The 24,334-nt window shown below is 37.4% G+C and overlaps 2 protein-coding genes and 1 pseudogene across 3 annotated transcripts; 2 read left to right on the plus strand and 1 right to left on the minus strand.

Annotated features, from left to right (window-relative positions):
• Positions 1-987: 987 nt before the first annotated feature.
• Positions 988-4,201, minus strand: LOC137746871 (protein LIKE COV 1). 2 transcript variants are annotated; one of them, XM_068486889.2, is made up of 7 exons: positions 3,880-4,201; positions 3,142-3,194; positions 2,520-2,629; positions 2,054-2,221; positions 1,867-1,964; positions 1,596-1,722; positions 988-1,405 (listed from the first exon to the last, which is right to left on the minus strand). In XM_068486889.2, exons 1-7 carry the CDS (start codon positions 4,036-4,038, stop codon positions 1,314-1,316), a joined length of 807 nt encoding a protein of 268 aa, XP_068342990.1. In that variant the 5' UTR covers positions 4,039-4,201; the 3' UTR covers positions 988-1,313. The 2 variants fall into 2 exon arrangements, with proteins under 2 accessions (XP_068342990.1, XP_088546125.1); XM_088689999.1 differs by lacking the exon at positions 3,142-3,194 and having other exon boundaries at positions 3,880-4,198.
• Positions 4,202-7,445: 3,244 nt separating this feature from the next.
• On the plus strand, positions 7,446-16,867 carry LOC137746865 (TMV resistance protein N-like). The gene is made up of 7 exons (XM_088689998.1): positions 7,446-7,732; positions 8,006-8,253; positions 11,105-11,659; positions 11,947-13,045; positions 13,589-13,855; positions 13,975-14,832; positions 14,951-16,867. The coding sequence occupies exons 3-7, from the start codon at positions 11,127-11,129 to the stop codon at positions 16,316-16,318; spliced, it is 4,125 nt and encodes a 1,374-aa protein (XP_088546124.1). The 5' UTR covers positions 7,446-7,732; positions 8,006-8,253; positions 11,105-11,126; the 3' UTR covers positions 16,319-16,867.
• Positions 16,868-18,674: 1,807 nt separating this feature from the next.
• Positions 18,675-23,142, plus strand: LOC148698839 (toll/interleukin-1 receptor-like protein pseudogene; annotated as a pseudogene).
• The last annotated feature ends 1,192 nt before the right edge of the window (positions 23,143-24,334 follow it).

The following is a 24,334-nucleotide window of genomic DNA, read 5'->3' on the forward strand; positions in this document are numbered from 1 at the left end:
CGCCGAGTGTAGATTCTTGGTGTTTTAGAGCGGAAGAATTCGCAGATTTATAAAGGCTTTCGGGGCTAGGGTTTTGCGTTTCGGGTTTTAGGGCCTTCGGAATGGGGTTAATTATACAGTACAATTGAGTGTATAGTTATAGAGTGCGCCTCTCACAATGGCGTTGAAGTTGGGCTACAACAACAACTGATCCACATAAGGCCGGCCCATTATAGTGAAGGATATACCTTTTAAATGGGCCCATTTTGGCTCGAGTTTTTTAAAAGAATAATTTTAGAAAACAAACCTCATCTCTATTTTATTGGAGGAGGTGATGCGCTTACCTTAGACCATCTCTAAATTTTGGTTAAAACCTAAAATTTTGAGCCCTAAAAATTTATGTTTTATTCCAGAAACAACTTTTTTGCTCCAACCCTTAAAACCTAAATTTTTAGCCCCAAATTATTAAAGAATGAATATAAAACAAAAACATTAACTAAATTAAATGTAGACCGTTGGAACGATCATTTGAATGTGAGATGTTGATCACAAAAGAAGCCGTTGGGCCAAACTTTATTGCCGACAAGTGGCCAACACAACCCACATGGATGGGGTCGCCACCTTGCAGGCGCTAAAGAGTTGGGAGAGTATGACGCGTCAGTTGGGGAAGTGATCTCTAATTGCTGGTTTCCAACTCGCACAAGTGGGGCAGCCCACTAACTTTGGCCTAAATCTTGGTCGAAATTTGGCTCTTTTTTTAGTTCTAACACTTAACTCCATTTTAGAATAAGGGTTGGAATGAAATGGGAGAATAGAAGGGAAAATTTGAGACTTACTTCATGGGTTGGAGTTGGTCTTACAGACTGAGATTGTGACCGCTTATGTAGGAAGCACTTTAGCTGCTTTTGTTAGAAGTGTGTTTGTGGAAAAGGAACAAAATATGCTTTCTAGATAAGCACTTTAGTGCTTCCTTTTCCAGAAAGCGTTTCTATGACAAAATATGAAAACTCAAAATCAAAACAAGGCTATAATACAGAAAGCGTTTCTACGACAAAATATGAAAACTCAACATCAAAACAAAGCTATAATACGCCTGTATTATCACTTCATCCATCTAGCTATATTTCAAGCAAACACTAGAAATTCTACATTCTAACATCACAACGATGTTACGAATTTGACCGCTAAAAACCGATGTTACAAATGTCACCAGAATCTGACACTCGATAATCTAATCCTAAATCCTGCATAAGCAGCACGTTGATTGCATGGCCAGTCTGATGACATTGCAGAACCAAATAAGGTAATCAAATTAAAGAGCAAGTTAGCTACATCTAACGCCTTCCCTCAGCTTCAACTGGCATGATCCGTGGATCGAGCGTTGACAGGATCTGGGGCATTGACATGCCTCCAGACACAACAATTTCTGCATTCAAAGGATAAACTGATAAGATACCGCATCATGATAAATACAACTCCATGAAGATAAAAGTTCTCTAGTTTAATCTTTCATTTTCAGGTTTGGTACGTGGTAGGAAAATTCAAGCTAAGGGCTCAAGTCCATTCATCCCTGCCGTTCTATTTCTAGTTGAAGTAGAATACAAAAGCTTACTCACCAATTCCCTCCCGTACAGATAAATTTGGTCTGATAACATCCTTGGTGTTGACTAGGAACACATCACCAATGTAAAGATGGTTCGTGGGAACATAAACACAGCACAACTCTTCATCTCCAGAATAGCTCTGCAAAATAATTTTGGGGACAAGGAGAAATAAAGTCACCATTACTACAGTCTGAAAAACCAATTATATTTAAAAGCACAAGCTGCACAGCATCATTTCATCTGCTGTGTCCTCGTTTTTCACAATAAAAAGTTACTAGCATACCTGAAGGACAACGGATGAAGTGATGAACCCAAATGCATATTCACCAATACGTGGATGCCTTATTATGGCCACTTCCTTGAAAGCTTGTGTATTTTGATCTAAAAATTATAAAGAGCTAAGGATTAGAGATTGGCCCATCTAATTCATTCATTCCAACCAAGGGAACTGAAATTTCTATAGAGCTCACCTGGGGATATAGCAGAACTAATCTGCTTGGAGGCATTATAGATATGACGAACAAACGGCATTCTTTTGATAAACCACTCTCCAAGGCCGAGGACAGATGCACCCAACCATGATGACATGAACACCCCAACGAGAAATATGAATGTAATAGAAGTTACAAATCCAAGACCTAACATGTATATGAAGTTGAAAGGTCAGTTATACATTGTAAGACCAAAACAAAAATGAATCACTGAAAGCGTATGTTTTGACTGTAAACAAGTCATTACATAATAAATGGGCGGTATCTTTACTGAAGTTGAATTATCGCACCAAAATTATTGTCTCTATGATTAGATAAAGAGAAAAAATGGACTAGATACTTAGCACAAGCTCAGCAACGTCAAAGCCCAGACCATAACTAATGCAAGTTAGAATGTACCAATCAAAATAATGGGTTTAAGGATGCATTTCAGAACACTACATACCAAAAATGTCGATTCCAAGTTGAGCATAGATTGGAGAGAAGAAACCATCCACAAAGTGAATAAACCACCACGTGATATAGAAAGTGATCGCTATTGGAAATAGGATCACACTGCAAAAGAGCAAAGTGTGAGCAGCTAATATGATATATATATATATATGAGCAAAAAGCAAGAAAGAGAACAAAGCTTTGATATCATTAGCTACTACATAATGGATGCATCAAAAAAAAAAAAATCCACAAACATATGACATTAGCGTAATTATATGAAATGGGCTCAGTCTAAAACTTGTAATAAGCTAAGTTGTACATTTCTTGAATTCATCTGGCAAGAAGCTAGTTCTCTGTCTTAGCTAACTTGTAATATACTTCTACTCAGAAAGATAGAAAAACAGATTATAAATACATGCCAACAATCTAAGTTTAAGTTCCTATCACTACTAAAGCATTCCATCTTTCAACTCTAAATCTTAAGAATAATCAGAAATCCACCAACTTTAAAGATATTTGACCCTCCCCACAACATAGAATTGATGGTTTACACACACAGTATCAAACAGAAAATAGTATTGCATATGAACATGATTTGAACGAAAAAGGAGCCTGAAGAAAGAAATGCCCACCATCCTGTCATGAACTTTTTTGATGCCCAACTTCTAACAACTTTGGAAAACGTCTGCACAGAGACAAAAAGAGATCAGAATGACAGTTATGAAGATTAAGAAAAAGGAGCACAAACGCTCGAAGCATCATAAAACTTATGCCCCAACTTAGGCCACCAAAAAGTAACAAACTTTGACACACTGTAACCGTTTCTTGATAAATTACTGCTGACTTACGAGACAAATTTTTATGTGCGTATCAGTAGTATAATGCAGCAGCAACACCCTTAAACTGACTAAAAGTAAAACGCAACGATGTCACCAGATTTCTTGTCGAAATGCCTATATATACGCGAATCAATTGTTTGATCTTCTTATCACATTACTCGGAAGCTCGAGCAGCGAAATAGAGCTACACTCACACCCAAATTTCAAACCGTGAACATAAATTAATACCGAAAATCCATGTTAGCACATTGCAAGTCCAAATGAACTGATGAAAATTTGAAAAACAAAACAAGACCCGAATCTGAGTTTGCTCCTCCATTAGCCTCGGTAAACAGTAAGTCAAACACAAAATTAGAAACTTAATCGCAAAAATCAACCCATAAATCCCAATTAACACAAATACACTAACTTCAATTCGCAACCTATGCAAAAAATTACAGCCCCTTCCACGAATTTTCCACCATTTTCTCAGCAACCAAACACAACACAACACACAAAGCAATGAAATTTGAAACAGAAATCGAGACTCACCTCGCGGCCGGTGTGGTGGGAGGAGGAGGAAGACGAGGAGGGTTTCGACGATGCATCTTCGTCGCCGGAGTCCGCCACCGGAATGAGAAGCTCACGATCTCGCGGTTCCCTGTCTCTGCTCGCCATTACGATCGAAGACGACGACTTCTCATCGCCCATCACCAGCAGACCCCCAAATTGATATCCGACGCCGTTTCAACGCCGCAACGCGGGGGCTTTTTTGCCAGTGAAATTCCAGAAGAACGACGGACTTTGATTAGAGAGAAGCTCTCCTGATCCTCGTTTTGCTTCCTTTGTAAATTTGGCATTTCAAATATTTGGTTTTTATTTAGGGAACTTTTAAGGAAAAGTTTCCGGACCGTTCATCTTAACAAAAAAATTATATTTTTATATTAAAAATCAATCTTAATACTATTCATTTTATCTTTTATTTTATTTTTATAGTTAAAACTCAAAGTTTTCAAACTATTTTCATTAATTTTTTTATTTAATCTAAATTACATATTAATAATAAAACACTAATTGTTAATTAAAATTATATAAAATTACCTGTTTAATTCTTTAATTAAAACTGAACACGAATACAAGATATGGACAAAAACGCAATTCACACATGAAAATTTTGTTGTTTTTTATTAAAAAAAAAACCTTACATACATGTGATTCTAAGGGTTCATTTGGATATACTTTTAAAATGACTGAAAACGCTTTTAAAGAAAATATTTTTGACTTTCAAAAGCACTTGAAGTCTTGAAGTGCTTTCTGCAAGAAACACCAGTTATGTGCTTCTTCTAGGAAGAACTTTAAGTGCTTTTCCAGGATTTTCTTACATTTTTATTAACGATTGGTTTCAAAAATATTTTCACCAAAAGAGCTTTCAGTCATTTCAAAAGCACATCCAAATAAGTCTTAATATATCTCTAAATAAAAACTAAAAAACTAAAAAACAATAAAAAATAAAAAATTAGAGCTCACTCCCACTCCCACATTCTCTCTCTCTCTTCTTCTCTCATTCTGCTTCAAAAGCAAAAATAAAAAAATTTCGCACACTTTGTATGAGGCCGTATGCTAGTTAATTATTATTTTATTTGGGTGAGGATTACTAAGGAACTGAAAAAATTCAGGGTAACAGTCTTTCAATATTAACCTAAAAAATATGTGATCATTGGTCATTTAATTCATCAAATCATGTAGTTATGGTCATTTTCACCAATTTCGTCATAACTTCTATTAAAATAAGTCACGTTGGAAGAACTAGTACTACATTGACGTTAAAATTTAAGGATCATTGCTCCAATTAGATTAAAATTAAAGGACGTTAAAGTTAATGGACTATTGCTACAATTTTTACATCTGGTACTTTCATAATTACTCTTTGATTCAATCCCTAATACGCGACATGTGACTCATTTGAACAAAAATTCTAAAGTAATTGACGAAAATGATATTTTTTTCAATTATTTAGAAATATAATTATAATATTGTGGGGATTAATATATTACGCGCATCTAAAGACTTCAAGGAAATGTTGTGTTTTGTTTACCGCTAATTAAAAAAATGGGAGGATAAATTAATGTTTAATCTCTCTTTGATTCTGAATTTATACTGTGTGTTGATGTTTGATGAGATGTCTCTTCCAATGATAGGATGCCATGTTTGATGAGATGTCTCTTCCAATGATAGGATGCCAGCAATTTTGGCCTGCAATTTGGTGTTCTTCTGTGGCAATGCAATATTTAGATAAGAGAGTCGTTGAATCTCTACTATTTATACAGACCCACTTCTTAATTAGGAGTGTAATTTGGATGCTCATTTAAATTATTCAACCCAAGTATTGGATTCCTTAAAGCTGGATTGGGATGAGCAAAGCTGGGCTTAAACTAAAAAAATGATAAGGATGTCTTTTAAAGGAGATGTCAAATATATAGTAACATCATTAACGTTAATAAAATACAATTGAATGAATTCGGATTCTCTACAAAGTTAGTAGTTCAGGGCTGACGGACTACGTAATCTAGACTGTTTAAGAGAGGGAGAGAGATATTCTGACCCTTGATTTTTGTGAGGTGAGCTAGTAAGATCGACTAAGGTGGGTTGTAAGATTTGAAATGATTGGTTCAGATTACTCAATCCGTCAGCTTCGGATTGTGAGATTCGAAAAGGATTCCGTTTCCAATTGAATTTGACTTTAACTTAAATGTTTTAATCATGTGAAATAGTGGCTTTACTATGTGCTGTCAATTTTGACATTGTCTTATATTATTGCTTTTTAAAACACCATGCCCACCTATTTCTACAATTAAAGTTAAAGTGCAGCTCAACGTATATACATAAATAACTTTTACATATCATCTTATTGGAGATTGCATTAGTACATGAACAAAGGGAAGCAAGAATAAATGAACTTAAGTAGGTTTTTGTTAAAGGGAAGGAAAGACATAAAATGGCTTGGGACATGGACTTGGTCATCTTCTTTTCTTATGATTGCAACATTTTTGAAAGTTGAAGTTCGAGGAGCTTCATTGACTGCTTGCTTGCACTGGCCTCTAGTTGCATATACCTTTCTTCCTAACAATACCGAAAGAGGAGCTCCAAGTTCTCATCCCCGCTTCCTTGTTTCTGAGTTTGAATTCCCATCCTCGTCAATTTGAAATGAAAAAAAGATAAAAAAAAAAAAAAAAGCGTGTATATAAATGAGGCCGAAAATAAAAGGCCAGAAAAGAGAAAGCCTAGAAAGGATAGGATTTTGGACATGAAAATGCACCATTGGCCCAATGAAGGTTTCAAATCAGAGATGAAAGCTACAGTATGGTACGTTTTGTCGGAAGTATTGGTAGGTTTGCTCTATAGTTAGGTATGTTTATTCGAATTTATTATTTTAATAGGAAAATTTTGAAATAGGTTCAATTTTATAGATTAGCTTTTGAAATATGTTCAATTTTTAGTGATTTTTTACTTTTAAAATGATCCAATTTTTAGTTACTTTGGACCCATTTCAAAAAACTCCTTAATAATATGTTTGTTGAAAGTTATTGAATATATACTTAGAACATCTTCAAAAAAAGTGTTAAATTTATACATCAAAATGATATTTGATGGCTTATGTGATGTGACATTCCATTTCGAGTTTTATTGTATTATATTCTCAGTAATAGTAAAATTATCAAAATACCCCTGAGATACCACTTAGCCTTTCATGTGGACCTTAATTTTTCTTTTACTTTTTCAGTCTTATTTTATTATTTTTGAATAGTATTTATTTTTACAAACAAATGGCCTTATAACAAATTAGGTTTAAAACTGTGTAAAAATATCTAAGGCAAATCTTAAACTTATAAATTTCCCTCGTGCAGCACGCACCTTTGCTGGAACATTATCGAGTGTCTGGGTCGGTCTTCGTACAATGAGAAGACATGCTTTTGTTCTTGGTGGAAATTGAAGTGAAATGCAACCCATTTTTCCAACCCTATATGACACCATCATTTCCCGCTCTCTCTCTCTCTCTCTCTCTCTACCCGCTAAACACCATCAGACATCACTCATTTACATTTTGATTAAAATATATTTTCTTTCTCTCTCTCTCTCTCTCTGTGCCGACTGAACCCTTCCCCCTCATTTCTGCAACTTCTCTCTCTCTTTAAGCTCTCGACACTCTCATCCTCTTTCTACAGCTCCGAGAGCTCTCATCCTTCCTCTTCTTCGAAACCGAAGCAAATCAAACTAAACATACTCTGAAATCTTAATCCCCTGGATGAGAGGAACTCGAATATATCCTTGCAGGCATCATCAGAGCACCATTTGGGTGATCCACCATTGAAGCCGAGAGCTTCAAGCTTCCATTGCTCAAACCCAGGTGAGGTTATTGCCCTACTTCAATTGTTTGAGTTATTCTCTGGTTTTTGATGTGTTTCGAGTTGAAACCCGTGGGTTTAGTCTCCGCCATTTGTCTGTGAGTGTATCGTCAGCCTCGGCGACGAACTCCGGCGAGAGTCGTTGAGTTTGAAGCCTGCTGGGGTCTCTCTCACGGTGATTCTAAACCCGTAGGTGTTGGTGATGAATTCGAAGTGATTCGTGACCTTATGGCAGACCCTAACGTACGTATGCATTCCATTTTCTATTTTTCCAGAAACTGTCGAGTGTGTTCGAAGGAAATCTGTCGAATCCGAAGTGGATTCGACTCGAGTTCGTCTGTGTTGATGCTCTGATGAATTACCTCAATTTCTGGTGAAGTTCTAGTACAGTCTTTCGGAACCGAGGTGTTTCACCTCTGTTCATCCTCTGCAATTAGTTCCAAAAAACTGGTGAACCTTCGCCTGAGCAATTCCGATGAAATTCATGACAAACCTCCCCCAATTCATCTTAATCATTCCTTAGGTAATTTTATAAACCCTTTTTAGATGATTTTAACTGAGACCGGAATGAAAGTCCTTATGAAAATAGTTGAACCGAAGCTCTGTAATTTTCTGGGAAAATTATGCAGATTCCAGTGAACTCCGGTGATCGTGAAATCTATCGACCGCCGTTAAATTTAACGGAATCTTTGACGGAAAATGCATATTTCGTTAATCACGTTGGGTGTTAGAAATTATACAATGTTAGAATATGCTTGTTTGGTGGGAAATTTTAGAAAGGGTAAATTACATTTTCATACATTAGATTTGAGATTTATTTCAATTCCTTACAACATCTTTAAAACATTTTATTTTCATATCTTAAGTACTATTTTATTTCAAAATAATACATTCATTACATTTTACATCCATTGATCCGTTAAGTGCTGACGTGGTTGTCAAATGTCTTCTAAGTGGCCAATTTTTTTTTTTTTTTTTTATAATTTAAAAAAAAAAAAAACCTGAATCTTCAACCCCCCAAAAAAAAAAAAGGTTAGAAAACTAGATCCCATCACCCTCCCCGGGAAACCCCCCATACGTAAACCTTCAACCGAAAAAAAAAAAGAAAAAAAAATAGAAAACCCAGGTCCCGTACACCCTCCTCCCCATATCCTGTCAAACACCCCCCCCCCTCGAGTAGTGTCGGAGCCTCATCATTTTCTATCCTCCACTTCCTCCTCCGCACCCATCCTCCACCTCTTCTGTGCACCCATCTTCCCATCTTCCCCATTCCAACTTGAGCCCAACCTGCAACCCAGAAAGAAGAAAAAGAAAAAAAAAACCCAGAGCACCCACCCTCGCATGCAACCTCTTCCCTCCTCTACACACCCCACTCCTTAAATCCACATTCATTGGGGAAAACGGGATTTGGGTTGTATGGAAATGGAGAGTTTTTTTTTTTCCTTTTCTTTTGGTTTTTTGTTTTTTTTTTCCTGGGTTGTAGGTAGTGGGTGCGGAGGAGGAGGTGGAGGGTGGGTGCACGGTGGGTTTGGGGAAGACGGGAGGGGGAGGAAGATGAAAGATGGGTTTTTTTTTTTTTTTTTTTTCCCCTCCCTCTTTTCTTCTTGGTTGGAGGTTGGAGGTTGGGTTGGGGGGTAGGGAGGGATAGGGGTTGTGGGTTTAGCTTTTGTTTTTGGTTTTTTTTTTTTTTTTTAGAAGATTTAGGGTGTTTTTTTAAAAAAAAGTAAAAAAAAAAATTTTGCCACGTAGCAGACATTTGACAGCCACGTCAACACTTAGAGGATCAATGGATAAAAATGTAACGGAGGTATTATTTTGAAATAAAATAGTACTTAAGGTATGAAAGTGAAACGTTTTAAAGATGTTGTAAGGAATTGAAATAAGTCCCAAATCTGAGGTATGAAAATGTAATTTACCCTTTTAGAAAAGAATGATGTTGCTGTACTGTTTTTACAACAAGGACCAAACTGCAAAAAATTGTTGAAGCTTTAGGGTTGTTTGGTAATTCTAAGAAGTTGGGGGCATTTTTGCAATTACTTCTAGTTTTAGGGGCAATTTGGTAAAATGCGAAATTTGGACAGATTATAGTTAATCTGCCCATTTTGTGTATGATTTATGTTAAATATTTTGTTAAGTCAATGTGACTTGGTATAGGGATAAGCTTATTCGGTTTGACGAATGACAAAGCTTATCAAGACTAATCAAGCTATGGTTATGTGAGTGGGTATTTTGTTTTTACGTGTGTATATATATATATATATATATATATATATATATATGTATGTATGTATATGTGATTTTCCCAACAACTGCTTTATACATAATGATACTACATGTGATGTTTAGCTTTACAAATAGGCTTTCTGTATGCTTTATGTTTTAATATTATTTGTGAGCATAAACTTGTGGCATGACATTCTTGCATTTTATCTGCTCATTATTACATGTTTGCACGGTGTGTCTTAGTTATTTGTACTGTCTTGGGCCAAGGACTAGCTTCACGTGCAATTCACATGCACTGTTTACACTCGTTTTGGTTTCAGAGTTGCATACTTGAAAACACAACAATATTTATTATATATTATATTAATCTATTAAAAAATTGTTTGAGTTGCATACTTGAAAACACAACAATATTTATTATATATTATATTAATCTATTAAAAATTTGTTTAATAAATTTGACATTTGGTGTCAAATTTGGTAGGAAAAGGCTTTGAAATCAATTGACTCAGCGCCACGTAAGAAATTGAAAGCTCAGTTGGAGAGAGTTTGCTGTCATTTTTTACTGTTGTATATCTACGTGTCAGTTTTGACATAATTTGGATATGCTCTTATTGTTAGTTTTTTGGAAATAGTACATTAACAATAGTATATATTTCTAGTGTGGCTAGTTGGTTCATTGTAATATGAAAATATAGGTATAATCGTTGTCATTTATTGAGCAAGCAAGTAACTATCAACAATTTGAATTCAAATTCCATAAAGCCAATATTTCTAGATTTGTAGGATAATGATAATTTTTAATGGAATTTGAAATACTAAATTCTGCTAAAAAAATAAATAAATCCGAATGTTTGATTTTTGTTTGTTTGTTTGAAAATGGCAGTGTTTGTAAATTTTAGGAAAATAAAATCTTTTTGTGTAATCTAAATGGCTTCTCATTTAGAGAGGTAGTTCAATTTCAATCTAAAACCTTCATCTCACTAAGGAAATCTAGGAAGTTGAATAGCTGTTATGACGGCCAAGAATATTTTTGATACTCTTTGTCTTTTTGTGTTCATTTCCTTCCTCTTTTCCTCTCCCATTCCCTGTTCGGCAACACAAACGGAACCACTGCCATTTTTTTAAGTCTGTGATCTGAACCACCGCAGTGCAATAACGGTGGATACCGCCATGACAGCCTACGAAGCCTCCTCTTCATCCTCCTTCAAGTCAAAACTTTGGAATTACGACGTGTTCTTGAGCTTTAGCGGCGAAGACACGCGCAAGGGCTTCACGGGCCACCTCTACCATGCAATCGAAGACAGGGGATACAAGGCTTATATGGATGAGGACGATCTAAAAAGAGGGGAAGATATAAAAGAAGAACTCTACCGGGGAATCGAAGAGTCAATGATCTCTATCATTGTCTTCTCAAAGAAGTACGTGGATTCGAGTTGGTGTCTTGACGAGCTGGTGAAGATCATGGAGTGCAGATCCAAACTGGGGCGACATGTTTTGCCAATATTCTATCATGTTGATCCTTCACATGTCAGGAAGCAGGACGGAGATTTAGCCGAAGCATTTCAGAAGCACGAAGAGGGCATCAGTGAAGAAAAAGATGACAAGAAACGTGAAGCTAAACAAGAAAGAGTAAAACAGTGGAGAGAGGCTCTTACAAAAGCTGCAAATTTGTCTGGCCACCATCTTCAAATCACTGACAATAGGTAATCATTCACCTGCTTTTCAAGATTTAAGTTGTATTACTCTAATTAACATTCTTAATTAATACACCTTAATCCCTCATATAAAACCTAAACCTTGAATGGAGTTTAATTAATACACCTAACTATATAAATGAATGACTTTCCTTCTTTTATTCAAGTTGGTCAAAAATCACATACTAGCTAGCAGGCATATATGACGGAAAGAAGGAAAGAAAATTGTTAATGTAGTGATAGCTCCTACTGAGCCTTAATTGAGTCCCACTAATGTTTACGAATTCAATTTTCAGGCGCGAAGCAAAGCTTATTAGAGGAATTGTTGACAAGATTATTACTAAATGGCTTCCAAGCACAAACAAATTATATGTGGCCAAGCACCAAGTTGGAATCAATTCTCGCATTCAAAATATTATCGCTTTTCTTTCAAGTGGTGGACCAAATGATGTTATCATGGTTGGAATTTGGGGGATGGGTGGATTGGGTAAAACAACAGTTGCCAAAGCCATTTATAACCAAATTCATTGTAAGTTTGAATTCAAAAGTTTCCTTGCCGACGTTAGTGACACTACAAGTAAACATGGTCTAGTTTATTTGCAAGAAAAACTAGTTTCTAACATCTTGAAAAAGAAGTCTGAAATAAGCAGTGTTGATGAAGGTATCAGTCTGATAGAACAACACTTTCAACGTAGAAGGGTACTTGTCATCGTGGACAACATAGATGAAGTGGAACAACTCAATGCAATAGCTGGAAATCGTGATTGGTATGGTCCAGGAAGTAGAATTATCATAACAACAAGAGATGAACATTTACTAAAGCAAGTGGAAGTGGACAAGATATATCCGCTTCAAAAAATGAATGAAGAAGAAGCTCTGGAGCTCTTTAGTTGTCATGCATTTAGAAATAGTTGGCCTGACAAAGGATATCTTGAACTCGCAAAAAAGGTTGTTTCTTACTGCGGAGGCTTGCCACTAGCACTTGAAGTTTTAGGCTCTTTTTTGATTAAAAGAACCATATCAGAGTGGGGAAGTCAATTGGAGAAATTGGAAAAAATTCCTGATGGAAAAATAATAAAACCACTAAGAATAAGTTTTGAAGGGCTAGATGATACACAAAAGGCTATATTCCTTGACATATCTTGTTTCTTTATTGGATGGAATAAGGACTATGTCATAAAAGTATTAGATGGATGTGAATTTTCTGCAACAATAGGAATCAGTGTTCTTCGTGAACGATGCCTTGTAACTGTTGAACGCAACGAGTTGAATATGCATGATTTGCTTCGAGAAATGGCCAGAGTAATCATTTCTGAAAAATCCCCTGATCACCCTGGAAAATGGAGTAGGTTGTGGAACCCTCAAGTCGTCACCAATGTATTAACAAATAAAACTGTAAGTACACTCCCAATCAATTTTAGATTAATGCATCGTATAATAAAAACATATATAGCCCACGTATGTCTATTATACGTTAAACAACATTCATGTGTATATGTAGTTGCACAAGGAAAGTTCATTTAGCAAACAATAGTACTTGCACATATTCAACATACGTGATTTTACCTAATGAATAATACTTGCATTTCTCTTTAGCGATGGTGAGCTCATTCCCTCAGTTGCAAATTTCATAATTGGAGATCGTTTAGTCAAATATATCGAATAAATAATAGTGTAACTACCAAGTAACATAGTAATGATGAATTGTTCATTTATTTGATACATTTGGATAACTAAATTAAATGATATTTTATCAAATGATTTTTTTTTAAGATGATATCCATATGAAGATTAAGGAATGGAATGATTCTGGATATGAAATTTGTACGAAGAAGAAACATTATTTGAAAGGGGGACTGCAAGTATAATTCATTAAGCAAAATCTTGTAAACATATGCAAATAATATGTTTCTTACCAACATAACCTTGTGTTAACAGGGAACTGAAGGAGTTGAAGGACTTGCTCTACCAAGGACCAGTTGTTTCACTACAGTAGCATTTAACAATATGAAGAAACTGAGATTGCTTCAGCTCAACTTCGTAGAGCTCAATGGAGAATACAAACATCTTCCCAACGAGTTAATATGGTTGTGCTGGCATGGATTCCCTTTAAAGTCCATACCAGATGACTTTATTAATCAACCAAGACTAGTTGTTTTAGACATGCAGTTTAGCCAACTGGTACAGGTTTGGGAGGGTTCCAAGGTACAATCAATTACACATGATGATATTCTGTTTCTATTTGTTTTTGGATTCCCTCCTCTTTTTTATGAGATATTCCTTTTGGATATTAATTTCAATTTTCCTTTGCTTTTGTGCAACAGTCGCTGCTGAAGTTGAAAATCATTAATCTCAGTTATTCCCGTTCACTAATTAAATCACCGGAGTTTTCACAACTCCCAAATCTTGAAGAGCTGATATTGGAATGTTGTTTTAGTTTGTCCGAGATTCACCCCTCCATTAGTCATCTTGAAAGACTGTCTTTGGTGAACCTTACAAGATGTTACAAGCTTCGTTCTCTTCCAAGGGATTTCTACAAGTCGAAATCTGTTGAGACTCTTCTTCTTAATGGATGTTTAGAATTCATAGAACTACATGAGGATTTAGGGGAGATGGTATCGTTGAGAGTACTTGAAGCAGAGAATACAGCCATAAGGCAAGTACCACCTTCCATGGTGAGACTGAAAAATCTCACTCGTTTATCCCTAGAATGTGTGCAATTGTTGGGGTTGCCTATTCATTTGTCCCTTTCGTTACATGGCTTACACTCTTTAAGGGAATTAAATCTCTCAGCGTGCCATTTACGTGATTATGCAATTCCTGAGGATCTTGGGAGTCTAATTTCCTTACAAGATTTGAATCTTCGAGGGAATGATTTTCTTAGCCTACCCAGCCTCACCGGTCTTTCAAAGCTTGAAACTCTACGGCTAAGTGGATGCAGAAAGCTTCAAACGATCCCTGATCTACCAACAAATTTGAAATTTCTGTATGCGTTTGATTGCCCTGCATTGAGAATTGTGCCAAAGTTTTCAGAAATGGCAAATGTGAGACAGTTGAATGTAAGTGATTCAACCAAACTCACTAAGTTTGTAGGCTCAGGTAAGTCATTAAACACCATGACATGGATTGATATGAAAAGGTGCACCAATCTCACAGCTGAGTTTAGGAAGAACATCCTACAGGTATCTCTCTCTCTCTCTCTCTCTCTCTCTCTCTCTCTATTGCCTTCCTATCATGCGCATGCACACACAAACGCACATTTACATGTGCATATATATGACACTTGCATTGTATATGTAGGGTTGGACTTCTTGTGGATTTGGTGGCATTTTCCTCCATGGAAATTATGTTCCTGATTGGTTCGAGTTTGTCAACAAGGGCAATAAAGTCAGTTTTGTTATTCGCCCAAGTGATGAGCGTAATCTTGAAGGGTTGACTCTATTCTGCAATTTTGAAAGGTTAACTCTGTTTTGCTTTTATTGCTCAGGCAACAGATTTAATCGTCCTCTTCCTCTTGCCAGTATCACTATAATAAATAATACCAAATGTACAGAGTTGGGGGATTGCATAGTCAGAGAAGATTGGGAGGGGCTAATAGATAACAAACCAGCCCATTATATTTGGCAGGGACGATTATCGAACCATAAGCTCAATTTGCAAGGCAAGGATAAAGTTGAAGTTGATATAATTTTTGCGGAATCTGATTGTCCTCAGACAGTGAAGAGAACAGGGGTTAATCCAGTATGGGACAAACCTATGAAGGAAAATATGCATGATTTGGACCAAGCTGGTTACCCACATGCAGCTCGGTTCTATGATCATGATCCTCTTGGCCTTGCGCATTTACGTCCTTCTTTGTCTGTTGATACTCTTCCTGCAGCCCGCCGTATTGAGCCTCGCTTGCGACAGACTCATTCGCTTCATCCTCACTCTCAGCCTCAAACTCGTCATGAGAGTCTCCCAGTACTCTTCCAGCCACGGGGTCCCGCGGTCAGTGACAGTAGAGAGCAGATATCTGACTCAATGGGCGCATATGATCCGAGTAGTAACCAAATTATGAGTAGTACAGGAGGACAACTAGCAGTAGCAGTGCATGATCATGATCTTCTCGGCCTTGCGCATTTACATCATTCCTTGTCTCTTGATACTCCTCATGCAGGCCGTCGTATCCGGCGTTTTTCACGACGGCCTCACTCTCAGCCTCGATCATGTCCTCAGAATTTACCAGTACTTCTCCAGCGACAACCACAAGGTCCGGCGGTCAGTGACAGTAGAGAGCAGATATCCGACCCAATGCGGGCACATGATCCGAGTAGTAATCAAATTATGAGTAGTACAGAAGAAGAACTAGCAGTAGCAGTGCATGATCATGACCCTCTCGGCCTTGCACATTTACGTCTTTCCTTGTCTCTTGATACTCCTCATGCAGGCTGTCATATCCAGCGTCGTTCACGACGGCCTCACTCTCAGCCTCGATCAAGTCCACGGAATCTACCAGTACTTCTCCAGCGGCACCCACATGGTTTGGCGGTCAGTGACAGTGGAGAGCAGATATCCAACTCATTGGACGATGATCTTCTTGCACGCCTTTGCAAATCCTTTGCATGCCTTTCTTTGTCTCCTGATCATTCATCTACTTTCTCAACCCACATTCAGCCGGACGCCTGACTCTGTTGGCCTTTACCATTTAGAGAGTGAAAGACTCAGAGTTGAAAATATGTACTTGCTACGCAATTAGTCCCCTTCTTCTCCTGATTTTTCTGGGACATTGAAGAGAACATGGGTTAATCTAGTAGGGAACAAACCTATGAAGGAAAACCTGCATGATTTGGACCCACATCGAGCTCGGTTCTATGATGAGAATTACTACACATGACTAGAATGGAAAAAGGCAAAAATTTTGAAGTGAAAACATCATTTGTCTAGATTAAGTCACACCCAGATCGGTTCTATGGTGAGGCACGATCAAGACAGTGATGCAACGTCATCATCAGGGGTCATGCGTCGTCATCATCGTCATCACATATCTGAATTTCTGGACTACAGATCACCACCGGCTTCATCATCAGCAAGTCGATATTTCATACTTCTTTCAGATTCTTATGATTTTTTTGGTAAGTAATTGTTTTGAAGTTTAAAGATATATTGCATCTAGAAACATTTCAACATTACAAATTCTTATGATTTTTTCGGTAAGTAATTGTTTTGAAGTATAAAGATATATTGCATCTAGAAACATTTCAACAGTACAAAAACCGATATAAGACACTCATCCGATGATTCGAGAAGTACCACTCAGATTCGCAGAAATACTTGCTCTACTTCCACCACATATTCAAGGAATTTACTTTTAAGGTGAGAAAAATAATGATAGCCTCAAGATGCCAGTCAATACTTTCTACACCGTTTTAATTAATCTGAGAACTATTTTTGTGTACATAAATTCACTATTTGCACGTGTATGATATTACTAGAGCAGAAATTATGCAATCACCTCCTCAATCAATCCTTCTACAACTACAACCAGTTTCTCTCTGTCATTCACTACTTGCTTCGGCTTCATCTCTCGAAAATCCGTTCAACCCAAATCCCATGTCCTGTTCACCACTCCTCTGCACATTATGTCCCTCTCAAACATCAAATACAGACTGTCCGCAAGAAGCCTCTCACCGGCAAGTTTACTTGAATTTCTCAGATTCTCGATTCTGCTACAAACTTCCTCCACCAACTTGTCTAGAGTCTTGGCCTTTCTTTCTTCAGCCTCTTTTTGGTGTAGAATGTTTCCTCTCCTCGAACCAATGGTGCATGAGGCTCCTCCAATTCTGAAACAGGAAAAGTCCTTACAAGCGCAATGGGAGGGCTATCATTAGTGAATATTTTCGTGGAACCGGAGTGATTGGACTGACGAAAATCAAGCCTATGCTCTTCCACAGAAGGGCCTTTCAAAAGTCCTTTAAATTGCATCGTTTCGAGAACTTCCCCCAAGGTCCTCTTTTCGTGATCAACGTTTTGAGCTAAAGTTTGAGGGTTTCTAACTTTTGGCCTATCGATATCAAACATAGATCTCTGCTGACTTGAAACAGTCTTCTCACCTTCCTTGAGCAGTTTTTTCAAGGCGGCCTGCAAAGGTCCCGAGGGGTGCTATTCGATTTGGCCCAGACAGCTGTTGTTGCAATGGCGGAGTCGCTGGTGGTATGAAACATATAACTCTGGCTTGAGCTGGTGGAGGGAGTATCCAAGCACGAATCCATTATCTTCGAGAGCAAAAGTAAAACCTTGTTCGACAGATTCTGTATTTTCCACCAGTTTCTGAGTCACAAGGCTGTCTCTGATCACCTTCTTAAGCTCTTCATTTCCACTCCTCAAGAAACCATCCGCAGAATGCCTCGGTTTTTCAAACTTCGTCACATAATTGTGTTTTTGTTCAAGTGAGACATTTAATGTGAAGCTTCCTGCAACTTGCCAAGCATGACAAGAGAACCCTGCAAAAGCACATTAAAACTTTTGTGCTAAGCAACAGTCTACAACAAGAAAATTTAATACTTTGCTAAAGATTTGACAGAACAACAATATCGATGCTAAAGATTACTGACTAATGACTTGCGAAACTCAGGAGCATATTGTTCCCTGGTGACACTAGCGTACGTTGTGTAGGAATGGACTTCTTGCGGATTTGGTGGCATTTTTCTAAATGGAATTTATGATATTCCTGAGTGTTCCGAGTTTGTAGATGAGGGCAAGGAAGTTGATTTCGATATTACTCAAAGTAATGGCTGTGATTTTAAAGGTTTAACTAGTGCTTGCTTTACTCGTCAAACAAAAAAGATGCAGATCCTCTAGGCATTACTGCTATAAATTTTATCAAGCGAACTGGGGAATCACTTGAAGACGGACATTTATCGAATAATAAGCTCAATTTGCAAAGTGCGGAAAGTTGGTATTTTTTGTTGACACTGCAGATGATTCCGTGAGAGTGAAGAAAATAGGGATTAATATAGTATGGGACAAATATATGAAGGAAAATATGCATGATTCGTATCTTCCTTTGTATCGTTTTGACCCACATCCAAATTGGTTATATGACGAGGCAGGAGCAAGCGAGGACGCATCTGATCATCTCAGTAATCAGATGAGTAGTACTAAAGATGAAGGTGAACAATTAGCGGTACTGCACCATGTTCCTCTCGGCCTTGCCAATTTATGTACTAATCAGCCCATGCCACTGCCATCAACATTAGTATTTAGTAGCCTCGCCCTTGCCCACACCACCATTTCTCCAACGGCTGGACCTTTACGGCTGTTTGGGATTTTTTTCCCCTTCTGTTGGAGACCAATCAAATGTCAAGTATATAATATACAACAATTGCACAGTTTATTTCGAATAGAAATTTCACAAGGATACAATATATCTCACAATATAAATAATTAATAAAACTGAATAATAAATCACAAAACACTGACTTAGTTAGAAAGATAGAGGCTTGCAGTAGCAATCTCCTAAGACAGAAATTCGCCCCTACACCAGTGCAGTAGTTCAACGGACGTCTATCTTGCACAATACAACTATCTAATCCAAGTTCTTGCACTCGAACTTGGATTCTTGGCAAATTGGTTGTGGTGTTTCTCTGTGAAGTATGGAAAAAGAAGTGACGGAATTGTATTTCGGTTTCTGATCTTACAGCCATATTTATAATGGCGTGATGAAGCAGTTAAAGCCGTTCATGTTTATCTTCAAGAACAGTTGTAACTGTTCACGTGAACAATTTTATCCTTTTGGGAAAAACTGAATGCAAAAATAAAAAACGTAAAAATGATACTTGTGTTTTTCGTCCATCCGAGCCCGTCAAGAACAGTTGTAACTGTTCACGTGAACAATTTTATCCTTTTGGAAAAAACTGAATGCAAAAATAAAAAAACGTAAAAATGATACTTATGTTTTTCGTCCATCCGAGCCCCAAGGCCCAAGGGCAATCCTTGACATTTAATATATGCACCCAAACTCTCCAAGTCTAAAGCTCAGGGTCCATGACTTTGGCTCAATTTCTTTCAAACCATAAGTGTGGAAACACACTTATAAAGTGGATCTTCAAAAGAGGAATGGGCGATGTGGGACTAAAGATCCCACAAGTTTTACGAGTTCCAACACCTTCAACTTGAGGGAAGAGATGACGACAGTCAAGCTAGATGATTTCGTAATCACATCAGTTTACCATTTTGAGTTTCCTCATTATGTTTGATTTTGTATCTATAAATCCTTATACACAAGGTCAAACCTCGCTCTCATTTTACCAATATCACTATACTTAAAAGTCAACATTTGACATTGCATAGTAAAGTTACTTGCAATTCAAGAAAGGCCATACCTCTACCCTAAGATCCATAGATTTCTTTTTCCTCTGCCTTACGGTTTTCATCTGCAAGATCAATGTTTGACATAATCGGCGGAAGCATCACTTATCGTCCAATTGCGAATTATTCGGCAGGCAGAGACGAAGGGTTGTCACAAATTCGACATCTACCCACCGTACTAAGTGTTATACCCGGTCCCCTAAATTAATCGTAATTCCATTTTCCTAGTATTTTATTCAAGTTGTACTCCTCATCACGAGAGCATAGTGAAGACGGAACTCAATTCGAAGCCCGTATGATAAAGTTACGAGATTGCACTAGAAACCCAATTATTAAATAGTGGTGTGTGTGGCACCTTTTTTTTTATTTCATAGAGAAAGATTTTTTAGTGTGCGAATAAAATGATCTGGTACATCAAGTGTTATAATATAAATAGTTGGATACTTGAAAACAAAAAATTCAACCGCTTGTATTATAACAGTTGATGTACAAAACCATGTTTACTGTTCACTTAGTGTACTAGCTAATCACCCCAAAGAAAGTCATTGCATGCAAATTTGTCATATGAAAAGACACCGTAAATTATCTCCCTTGTCCCTTCAAAACATTGTTTATGTACGCATATATGGATCCATTTGGGTTGTATTCTATGGTTCATTTGCCTCTAGTTTCAAAACCAGGAAATTTCCTCAGAGTCTGTTTAGTATCCATTATGTATTTACTTTTTAGTTTTATTTGTTATTTTAATTCCAATTATATATTAAAACTGTTGTGGAAAGATAGCTAATAGAAGTTTAATCCTAATGCTCATTTTGCAATAATTTTTGTCAGCGGAGCCCAAAAATGGTCAATTTGGGTGTATCATATGGTACACCTTTGTATGTAATTTCTTATTTCGTTAATCAATAAAAATTTAGGAAAACTCATGAAAAGTTTAAAAAAAAAAAAAATAGTTTTAATGAAAAATAATTAATAAAGATGTAGTGAATAGTACCAGGGAACTGTGAAAATGTGGTTTTTCGTTAAAAGTAAATAGTACCAAGAATGTTTTGTTAAAACTCTCATAAAAATTTCCTTGTATAGCTGTGTTTTGTTAAAACTCTCATAAAAATTTCCTTGTATAGCTGCAGTTTTAAAAAATATCCACCCCCAGATGCCTCCTTGAAATTCCTAATAATTATATTAGAGTGGCATTTAATAGTACAACAATATAGTAGATCATGGTCCTAAGTTCAAATTTTATAAATGATTGAATCATTTACCGTCCATCTTGCATAAAGCACGACCCCAAACCAACAAGTTTCTTAGCTTTGCGAGGGTCGGGAGAGGAACGTCTGTCGTACGTAGTCTTACCCTTATTTTGCAAAAATGCTGTTTCCACAACTCAAACCAGTGGCCTTTTGATCACAAAAGAGCAATTTTTTTATTGCGCCAAAAATAATTGTTTTTTAATATTCTTTTCACAAAGGACTGAATGAGGATCCTCTTCGAATCCTCTTGTGAGGATTCTGGGATCCTCCAATTACGTCCGTTCATCGTACATCGTGCGGTTAGAAATCATTGTAAATTTTTTATCTTAAATTGAATATAAACAGTACCTGACGAAAATTGGCTGCATGATGTCCGATGAACGGACGTGATTGGAGGATCCCTAAAATCCTCACAAAAAGGATCAGGAGAGAATCCTCGTTCCAAAGGAACGTCTATCTATCGCCTATCTTGAATAAATTGTTTTTAATTATCCTTTCACATTTGGGTATTTTCTCTTTTCACTTTTATTAATTCATTGTGTGGCAGTTGCTATGCTAAATCTGAGACCCTTCCAAATTTCATATCTAAAACAATGCATTCTTGATAGTTGAAAAACTGTAATCACCGCCAAGAATCTTTTGGTTGTCTTGTCCTTTCTGTTTATTTTCTTCCCGCCAGGCTGCATATGGTTTCTCATGTCCATGCGCGAACAATATTTATATTAATTTTTGTTCATTATTATTGTATTACAAACACAAACACTGCACCGCTAAACGGTGAATATGATGACAGCCCACGAAGCCTTCTCTTCATCCTCTTCCAAATCAAAAATTTTGAATTACGACATGTTCTTGAGCTTCAGCGGTGTAGACACAAAATGGCTTCACACGTTACGTACCTCCACGCGGCTTTAAATGATGGGGATACCAAGCTTATATTGAAAGGAATTATTTATGTGGTTGATGTCATGCTATTTCTCAAATGCTTTAATCATCGCCAATAACTCATTGTTATAATCTATTGATAGGCTTTGTCCTTTCGTGTTCGTTTCTTTCCTTTTTTTTTTTTTTTTTCCCTCTCTCTTACTCTTTCTCTACACTTTGCTGGCTGGCGGTATGTTATGACTTATTTCTCAAGTCCATATGCGAATAGTATTATATTATAAACTTTTGTTTTTGTGGACTTGGGTTTAGGTATTTCAGTATCATCTGTTCGGCAACACAAACACAACCATTGCCATTTTTTGCAGTCGTGATCTGAACGCCTGCAGTGGATACCGCCATGACAACCCACGAAGCCTCCTCTTCATCTTCATCCAAGTCAAAACTTTGGAATTACGTGTTCTTGAGCTTCAGTGGCGAAGACACGCGCAAGGGCTTCACGGGCCACCTCCACGCGTCTTTAAAAGACAAAGGATACAGGGTCTTTATTGATGAGGACGATCTAGAAAGAGGGGAAAAAATAAAAGAGAAACTGTTCTTGGCAATCGAAGAGTCGAGGATCTCGATCATTGTCTTCTCAAAGAGGTATGCTAATTCAAGTTGGTGTCTTGACGAGCTAGTGAAGATCATGGAGTGCAGATCCAAACTGGGGCGACGTGTTTTGCCAATATTCTATCATGTTAATCCTTCACGTGTTAGGAAGCAGGACGGAGATTTAGCCAAAGCATTTCAGAAGCACGAGAACAGAATCGGTGAAGAAAAAGATGACAAGAAACGTGAAGCTAAACAAGAAAGGGTAAAGCAGTGGAGAGAGGCTCTTACTGAAGCTGCAAATTTGTCTGGCCACCCTATTCAAATCACTGACAATGGGTAACCATTCACTGCTTTTCAAGATTTCAAACACAAGGAATGCTAAGAGAACTTTCAAAAGTGCTTTTCTATGGACTATTTGTCACCTTACATTTTAACATCAATTTACGTGTCAATATTATAAAATATTATGCACAAAATATGAAGTGACAGATAGTCTACGGGATGTAAACTAATATAGACAGAAATATAGAGAGAGAAAGTCGAGAGAATTTAGAGAGAGAGAAGTATAGAAACTGTAATCTTCAGTATATTTTCTTAACCTCCAAGCTAGTACATCTTTCTGTATTTATATATCTCAGCCTTCTTAACAAACTAACAACTTAACTAACTCTCTAATCTCCATACAAGTGTCAACATCCTAGCCTTTCATTATAATCCCTATCATCCCCCCACAAGCGCATGTTTGGAGGATACTAACATGAGATTGGTACAATGAAAGCGAAACAAAGGGGCACTGAGGCCTTTGGTTAAAACATCAGCAAACTGTTCTTTGGAGGATACAAACTGCACCAGTAGCTTGTGTTTGGCAACCCTCTCCCGCACAAAGTGCACATCAATTTCAATGTGTTTGGTCCGTTGATGTTGAACTGGGTTGAAAGACAAGGCAATAGCAGAAAGGTTGTCACAAAACAGCACAGGTGGCGCAGAGATGGGAATATGCAGGAAAGTAAGAATCTGTTGAATCCAGTCCAGTTCAGCTGCCGTGGTAGATAAAGCACGATATTCCGCCTCAGTGGAGGATCGTGAAACTGTTTGTTGCTTCTTGGATGACCAGGAGATAGGGTTATTGCCTAAGAACACAGCCAGACCAGTTGTTGACCGGCGATCATTGGGATCCCCCGCCCAATCAGCATCGCTAAACGCATGTAAAGTCAAATCACCCTTAGAGTAGTTGATACCAAACTCCATCGTGCCTTTCAAATAGCGCAAAATCCTTTTGACAGCAGTGAAATGAGATACCATCGGATTCTGCATGAACTGGCAAACTTGGTGCACAGAAAAGGCAATATCCGGCCTGGTAAATGTAAGGTATTGAAGTGCGCCCACTACACTTCTATACATGGTAGGATTAGCATATGGTACCCCATCATCCGTGAGTAATCTGGTGTATGGAAGACAGGGTGTATCACACGGCTTGGACTCAAGCATGTCTGTTTTAGCAAGCAAATCCTGCACATATTTCTGTTGTGACAGAAACAGACCGTTTGGGGTTTTAGAAATCTGAATGCCCAGAAAGAAGTGAAGGGGACCTAAGTCCTTGATATCAAAT

This window comes from Pyrus communis, chromosome 2 (genome assembly GCF_041283825.1).
Source record: "Pyrus communis isolate YQ-2024b chromosome 2, ASM4128382v1, whole genome shotgun sequence".
In the NCBI taxonomy this organism is placed as follows: Eukaryota; Viridiplantae; Streptophyta; class Magnoliopsida; order Rosales; family Rosaceae; genus Pyrus; species Pyrus communis.

Coding starts and splice junctions, on each gene's coding strand:
- LOC137746871 (XM_068486889.2), bottom strand. CDS start 4,038: ATGGGCGATGAGAAGTCGTCGTCTTCGATCGTAATGGCGAGCAGAGAC. Junction 1,965..2,053: donor TAGTTCTGCTATATCCCCAG/GTGAGCTCTATA, acceptor TATAATTTTTAG/ATCAAAATACACAAGCTTTC. Junction 1,406..1,595: donor ATCTGTACGGGAGGGAATTG/GTGAGTAAGCTT, acceptor CTTTGAATGCAG/AAATTGTTGTGTCTGGAGGC.
- LOC137746865 (XM_088689998.1), top strand. CDS start 11,127: ATGACAGCCTACGAAGCCTCCTCTTCATCCTCCTTCAAGTCAAAACTT. Junction 13,856..13,974: donor AGGTTTGGGAGGGTTCCAAG/GTACAATCAATT, acceptor TTTGTGCAACAG/TCGCTGCTGAAGTTGAAAAT. Junction 14,833..14,950: donor TTAGGAAGAACATCCTACAG/GTATCTCTCTCT, acceptor TTGTATATGTAG/GGTTGGACTTCTTGTGGATT.